The 8067-nt window shown below is 40.2% G+C and overlaps 1 protein-coding gene across 1 annotated transcript; it reads left to right on the forward strand.

Moving 5' to 3' along the window:
* The first annotated feature begins 759 nt into the window (after positions 1–759).
* On the forward strand, positions 760–6566 carry LOC131245487 (transcription elongation factor 1 homolog). Its single transcript, XM_058244989.1, has 5 exons — positions 760–918; positions 5093–5236; positions 5369–5439; positions 6138–6159; positions 6250–6566. The coding sequence occupies exons 2-5, from the start codon at positions 5124–5126 to the stop codon at positions 6308–6310; spliced, it is 267 nt and encodes an 88-aa protein (XP_058100972.1). The 5' UTR covers positions 760–918; positions 5093–5123; the 3' UTR covers positions 6311–6566.
* Positions 6567–8067: the final 1501 nt, after the last annotated feature.

Raw genomic sequence — 8067 nt, forward strand, 5'->3', positions numbered from 1 at the left:
TTTGTGTCAGGAATTTTTTTCGATATTTTCACTTCATCCCTGTGTTAATGAACTTATAAACGGTCTGGATGGCATATACCTCAAGGTGGCCGCGGGTTTCCTGGGAAAGCCTTTCGCAGGAAGTTCCTGCGGAAGGATGCTGCGTGGGACCCACCGAGATGTTTGTGTAAAATCCATCCCGTCCATTCGTTTTGAGAGATCATTTTAGGTCGTGATACCCAAAAATAGATTTATATAACACTCATATGGGCCACACGAGAGGAAACATTGGGTATTCAGTGAGAACTGTTGAATCATTATTTTGGCCATAAAAGTTCTATATCAAGCTATATTTTTGGTGTTTTCACTTCATCACATTCGGAATGACATCATAGATGGTTTGGATAGCGTATAACCATTAAGATGGAGTTTAGGAAGGTTTCAACTCTGGTCCACGTCTTAAAATGAGCTCTCAAAACCGATGGACGGAATGAATTTCTATCATACATTGCAGTGGGCCCCACCCAATATACTTGCGCAGGAACTTCCTGCGAAAGGCTTTCGCAGGAAATCCGCGTCCCCTCAAGGTGGAGCCCACGGAGGTTTAAACGGTAGTAATTTATTTTTCTAATTTTCATTCTCGTGTGACCCACTTAAGTTTTGTATCCACATCATCTTTTTTAAAAAAATTTACTAAAATGAGCTGTAAAAACGGATGTACAGTGTGGATTTCGCAAAAACATCTACGGGGCCCCACACAGCATCCTTGCGCAGGAACTTCCCGCGAAAGGCTTTGGCAGGAAATCCGCCTCCGAAAAAATCCAAGGGTACTTCTGGAATTTATGAACACATAAAGTGGCAATTGTTCGGATCCTCTCTACGTTTTCGTCGGTGTCGTAGACGATCTTCTCTCGTTCCTCTTTTCGACCCAACGTTCAGGTACGTTTCCCATCGCTCTCTCTAGCTTCGGCTTATTGGAATTCGTGTTTGGATTTTGTTCTAGAGAACGGTTTATTTAGGATTGGATTTGAGAAGTTAGTTTGTTTTAAAAAAAAAAAAAAAAAAATTATTTATTTCAGGATCTTGTATGCTTTGATAGGGTTTTAATGTTTCTATTTCTAGATTGAGTTTCACGTAGGTTAGGGTTTCAGGTAAGGGCCATCGACGGTGGTATTTGCCCGAGATATCTAGATTTCTAGATTCATGATCGGTTTTGGTATTCCGAGTGATCATTCGAAATTGTAGTCCTTAGGATATTCGCTGTCCATGGCGATTGGAACTGTTCATCCAGTGGGTCCTGCTGTGGATGTGTAAAAATTGAACTGACCAGATGATCTTTCCCAGCAGGTTAAATTGACTTTTGCTTTTAGAACATAACTGTTAGTGTTTATAGTTTAGATTTGATTGGGTATCGGGCATGGCGTGTTTTATTCTACTATAGGATTCTATGCAACGTGTCTGATCTATGAATAAATAGAGAAGCTGTTTGGATTCTTTTTTATTGATGCTTGTTCCTTTTGAAGCACGCATTGCTTGTGTCTGAGATGCTCATTCATTCTATTCCCGAGGTAGTATTGTGGTAAACTTTGGCATTGTCACATTTTTCTTGCCAACACGACACCTCACACCTATATAGAACATCCGAGCCATGCAAAAGGTGGCCCATACCATGAAGATTGCCTGGGGAGAAAATCAGGTTGGTCTGCTCATAATGTGGGCCACGCTGTTGAAATCACTGGACGGACGATGATCTCACCTGATGTGCAGGTGACTACAGGTGTGACCCACATAATGAGTGGTGTCCAATTTTCATGCTAAGTAATCGTAATAATGTGCAACCCACCTTTTGCATGGCTGGATGGTGGTACACAACATGATAGGTTGGCAGGAAGGATGGGGTTGTATGTCAAAATTCAGAGAAATGCCCAAAATCGGTTATGGTCAGATTGGAAAGTTAAGAAGAGATTTTTTGAGGGGGCTGAGGACAAGAAAAAGTTTCATCTTCTCAGATGGAAAGAGGTCTACAAGCCGATATTTGAGTGTGGAGTGGGTATCAGGGAGTTAGAATCCATGAATATTGCATTGTTAGGTAAATGGTCGTGGAGGTTTGGAACTGAAGAAGGTAGGTTGTGGAGGGAGTTAATTGTGTGCAAATATAGTACCCAGGTGGGAGGATGGAGGAATTAAGAGATATTTGCTTTACCATGCATCCAGCCTTTGGAAGGCTGTGGCATCGATATCTTTAAGTTTAGCCAGGGTTCTCCTTCTTATTGTTTGACAGGGGTCATGTTCATTTTTGGGATGACGTGTCGTGTGGATATAGAAAATTGCAGGTCTTTGCAAGAGTGGCTTATTTTGTGATTGACAAGAACATTACAATTGACCATTGCTATTCCACTTCTGGAAGTTTTGTGGTGTCTCCCCCTTGCCGCAGAGATAAGACAAATGAGTAAGCTGAGGAATTGGTGAGATTGATGGATCGTTGAAAGGACTATTTACCCTCGGTAGTGGAAAAGGACTCAGCTCAGGTCACTTCTCCGTCCACTCTTTCTATAGGTTGCTTCGGGAATTGTCTCGGACTTCAGGTATTTGCCAACCCTTTCATCCTTGGTCTCATGGAGCCCCAACGCCTCCCCTATCCAGCAAGAGTCGCGGCCTTTGTTTAGTTGGTGGGGAGTAAAAGAGTGGCAATGATCAACAACTTTCAAAAGAGACCATTAAGCTTCTCCAACACTTGCTTTTGCTTTGGTGGGTTTCTTAATAAATTTTGTTATCTTTGCCTTAATCTTTTTCTTCTTTTTTTTTTGTTATATTTCAAAAAAAAAAAGAAAAAAAAAAAATTTCTTTATCTTGTTTGGTTATATTTGTTGGTGAGGTAGGCAACAACTGTAGAATTGAACCAAGATATCTATTGGTTGAGAAAAGTTGAGTTACATTTGTAGGCATGGTGAATTATTTATGGGCCTTGTTTTGTTGTCTTCAAAAATGAGATGAAGTTTTGAATGCAAGAATTAATTATTAATTAATAGGGCTTGACTCATGGAACAGGTTCCAAGGAATTTATATGAAATGTATCTACCGAGGAGTAGGGTCCAAGGATAAGATTCTTTGATTTGCACATAAATAAGAAAAGGCGGTGTGATCCTTCAAAAAACAAAAAGAAAGAAAGAAAAGACAAGGCGGTGTGTTCAGATTAGTCCCTTCTTTGGGAGGGCATTTGGGATGGTTGGGAATGGGGACAATTTAGTACATTTAATTGATGAAACATCACCTTTGATTTTTTATTTATTTTTCCCTTCCAACTGTTCCTTTTGCTAACTTCTTTCTTCTTTATAGTATTCGTGTAGTGGTTTCATGTTCATATGCATGGAAGTGAAATTTCTTATGATTTTGTTTATTTGTGCATATTTGTTAGTTGTTTGGAATGGCAATAGGCAAGGCCTGAAAGCCCAATGGGTCAGCCTACAATAGTGCCAATGTCTAGTTGCTTATGGGCTCTCCTGCCCTTGGTTTTTAACATTGGTGATGATACAGGCCAAGATGGCCATCAAGGCCCCCTTTTGAAGTTTTTATATTCAATTTTCTCATTTTTTATTCTTCTTTTTTCATTTTGACCATCTAGATAGCTTAGAAACTCATTTTAGACTAGATGTAGCCCTCTTTTAAGGATTAAAACACAAAGATTTGAGTGTGATTGACGAATCAAATCGAAATGGATCATTTTGGGAAAAGTTGGAAGAAAGGGTAAACCATCACCTTTTCTTTTTCATTTTCTTCATCTTCTTTTTATTGTATTCTAATGTAGCAGGCGCTGATACACCAAATGATGCTTGGTTTGTGTTCAATAAGGGCCTCTTTGGTTGACTTTCAGCAAGTCAAGCCGATAAACAACGTTCTTACCCAAGAATGGTCTTTAAATAAATAAATTAAAAGAAAACCATATATATCATTTCTGGACACAGCTGGTGAGCCCCCTGATATTGATATTTAAAACCTTGTTCCTGCTGAGGGAGAAGGGTCGAACTTGAGGTTTTTTTCCCCCTCTTAAACTTAGAACTTAAGTGTTGGTTATTTTCATTATCTTTTCAAACTTTGTGTTGGTTATTCATGTTGTTCCTGTTGCCAATCCTAGTGCTTGTGCTTAGGTCTGGGAATAGGCCAGACCTGTCCATTCTTGAGACCAACTGAAGAACTTGATCCTCACAAACTTGGTCTTATCTAAGTCAGGTACCGTAGGTATTTGTCTGTCAAATTTTTTTATATCCTAATGATTGGGTAATCTCCCTCCCTAGGAGGAAAACATCTGCCCCATCTCCTAGTGCTGAGCAGTGAGCACAGCACCACTACTGTGGCAGAATAAGATTGTACTTAAGCTACCTAATCATGATCCAGAGTGTTGCTTTTCGGATCTCGTCTTAAAGCTTCACTCTGTTTCAACTCCAAGTGCCTGAGCCTCTATATGATTGCTGTGCCCAGCTATACTGATCTTTCCTCTGAGAGTCCCTGCCTTTTGTTTTCCAAGTCTTATGTGTTTCCACTTCCATCATCTTTTATATATTGCTTGTTTGTTATATTATTCTGCTTTTGATGTAATTTCTTTAAATTCCAACCAAAAGTGGTGCATTGTTTTCCATGCTGATTAGATCAGCAGTGATGTTGTGTCAATTTACACGCTTGATGGGAGGTGTCAAACTGAGACTTTTGAGTAGGCTTTAATCCTAAATTCCCAGTAGTGGTTTTCCCATTCCTTCCCTAAGCCATAGCTATGGCCACAAAGGGTTTAGAACCTAGTTGTTTTAAAAATATGCTTGGTTCTTAGTTGGACTGTGGCTTTGGCATATGGATCTGACCTGATTGTTACATGCTTCTTTTACATGGTGCCATCCTTTTCTCATGTTGTGTTAAAATGTCTAGGAGTGCCATGTGCTGACAGAATCTCACATGGCAGAGTTTGTGGATCATGTTTTGAATCAGTTAACAAGCAAGTAAACTAAAGTTGCAGTTATAACGAGATTGCCTAGTCCTTTATTAATACTTACCTGTATGATAGAAGTTGAGAATTAGTTGATATATTTATTAGCGCGGATATGAACTTACATTATGATTCGCCCAGGGATACTGAGGTAAGGGACTGGATTTGAAACATGGGGAAGAGGAAGTCAAGGGCAAAGCCACCTCCTAAGAAGCGGATGGACAAACTTGATACTGTCTTTAGTTGCCCCTTCTGCAACCATGGAACCAGTGTTGAGTGCCGCATGTGAGCATTCTTCATCCCTTCATATATTTCTGTATTTGTATTTCTCTGAACGTGGTTTCTGGTTGTGTAGAATAGCTGTCACATTTTGCCATATTATGGGATTGAATGATTTATTTTTTCCCTCTCTTGCAGCGATATGAAGAATTTGATTGGTGAAGCCACATGCAGGATTTGCCAAGAAAATTTTAGCACTTCAATCACTGGTAAGTTTACACCTTTAAAAAATAATAATAATAATAATAAAGGAAAAAAATCATTGGTATTTTTACATGAAACCCAACATCAAAATTTCAAATGCAGCACCCATGCACATGAATACAAAAGAGGAGGGAGGGATGGAGAACTGTTTAGGTGCTGGTTTCATATGAAAAGTAAAAGTAATAGTGATTCGTTTTGGTTGCTAACATCCTCCACAAACCGGCAGGGAGAGGGGGAGAGACAATTCTTTAGGTGCTGTTTTCATATCAGAAGTAAAAGCAATAATGATGTGTTTTGGTAATATTCCCTTGTTTTGGTTGGGGATGTCCTCTGACAAACTGGCAGCATTTGATTTTCTCCTCTCATTCACGGAGATGAGTCTGACCATCACAATGGGTTTCCTTTCAACTGAGTCAAGAAATGGAATTGATTGTGAGAGAGGTGCTCCATCATGCAAAAAATGAGAAAGAGGAAAAAAGACATGGCACTTATGGTGCCCTCATCAAGTATTGTCAGCTACCAAATAGATGTCAGTTTTGGGTGCACAAACAGGTCATAGCACCTCTTATGATATCCCAAGTGCATCTTCCCATCAAATAATGCCTGGTGCATATCTATGTTGATCCATAACTGTTAACACACCATTGTTTTCAAACTTGGTATTGTGCTTATCTGATAGCTCTTTTCTTCTTTTGTTTTGCAGCTTTATCGGAACCCATAGATGTGTAAGTTTAAAATAAATCTGCCAGTACTGCATCCAAATTCTACTAAAAGCATTAAATGTTGTTTTCTGAATGGGAGGTTGAATTCCACAGGTACAGTGAATGGATAGACGAATGCGAACGGGTCAACAACCTTGAAGAAGATGCTGCTTAAAGCTTTTGTGTAAACAGACCATCTTCTTGCACACTGGAGGCACCGGAGGAAAATGGGAGCTTTAATGCCTTGTCCTTTACTTGAACTGGATGAAGAAGCTGTTTGCAAGTCCAATATTAATATTTAAAATAGTTTCTCAAGGGATGTGAAGTATTTTGTAAATTTACTGAGCTGTTATGGGAGTATGGTCAGAGTCTACTGCCCAAGTCCTGTGATATCTTAATAGGTTGATGCATATCTAATCAGGTTTCCATCTCTTTTCCTCTTCACTAGTTGGGAATGCTAACTTGGAAATGCCTCTTATATGAACCCTTTTTTATTGGAAGTTCCCATGTATTGGGCTAGCAACAGGATTGCATTGCGGCTCATCCAGTTGACTCTTATGAGGATTGGCCATAGTGCAAGATTTGTCTTGGTTGGATTATCCTAACCATCTGATCAGTGGCCAGACAAAAGAGCAAGCATTGAGCATGCAATGGGTGGAAGTCGTGTGATGCTAGTAATGTTCATGGTGGGACCTGGGTCCTAGAGGGTAGGGCTGGCCTTGTAAAATAAGCTAGGGCAAAAATCAAACCAGAGAGTCCACTTGTTCAGACTGCCACCAAATGTACATTGATTCAGACTATTAGTTACCAAATGTTTTCAACTACGTATCTTGCATGGTTAGTGGGCTACTCGGATTTTTGTACTGTGTGACTTTTATATTGCACTTTAGTGGTCATGTAGCGACATGTTAGGAAATGGAATCCAGGATTTTCAATACAAATCATGTTTGGCATCCCTAAAAAATCTTACAATTCAATTTCAGCTTGGATTGAATGGCCCCCTTTTAAAATCCAAGAGGAAAGGTGGGTTGCAAAATTGTGCATTTTCAATCCTCTCCAATTGTCATAACTGTCCTATCTTCTCGTTACAGATTTCTTAAGTCAAAATTCAAGCTGCCAAGCATCACTTCTGGATTGCCCAGGATATTTAAGGTTGCCAAATATAATTTTTGGGTTCCACCTGATTGAAAATTCAGGTTGCCAAATGCAAATGACCATCGGGGCCAAAGAGTTCGACCTGGGTTGCTTGACAGGCTATTAAAAAATGTGCTGTCCCGGTCCAGTCTTTGGGCCTAGCCTTTAAGCCCAAGCCTGGCCTTAGGGCCTTGGGCCCCTCTCTACAAGGCTTGGTTGAGTTGCGCGCCCCATTGCTACCCCTAATAATGAGTGTTCGGGGTAGTCCGGACCCGAGTCATGTCACTTGATTGGGTTTAAGGGCTTGTTTCAATGGGCCTTACGCCGGTGGTGGGTCTCACATGTGGCCAATGTTCAGGTGCGTGAAGGCCTATCCTGCATGCAATAAGTGTGTGTCCGCATTATTGCTTCAATATTTTATAGGACGAGTACCTGTTACATTCCATGCTTGGGGCAGACGCAATCAAAACATGCCATCCACAAGATAAATGATAACGCTACATCTCCTCAATGGAACAATCCTAACCTTCTGATCTGTGGCCAATGAATATGCCGGTTCTGAAGTAAAATACAGCAATCATCTTGAAAAGAAGAGTGAAATACAGCAACGGTCAACATTTTACTGAAAAAAAAAAAAAAACACCCAACATGGCCCGTAGGTTCTTAAACTCTGGCAGAGTTTTGGGACATGATAACCTGGTTTGGTGTCGGTTTACTTTGAAATTGCTATTGGACAGTTGTGATTTTCGCGAGAAACCACGTCTTCCTATCCGTGGAATACGTTTGAGGCCTTTGTTG

The sequence above is a fragment of the Magnolia sinica genome, chromosome 5 (assembly GCF_029962835.1).
Source record: "Magnolia sinica isolate HGM2019 chromosome 5, MsV1, whole genome shotgun sequence".
NCBI lineage: Eukaryota > Viridiplantae > Streptophyta > Magnoliopsida > Magnoliales > Magnoliaceae > Magnolia > Magnolia sinica.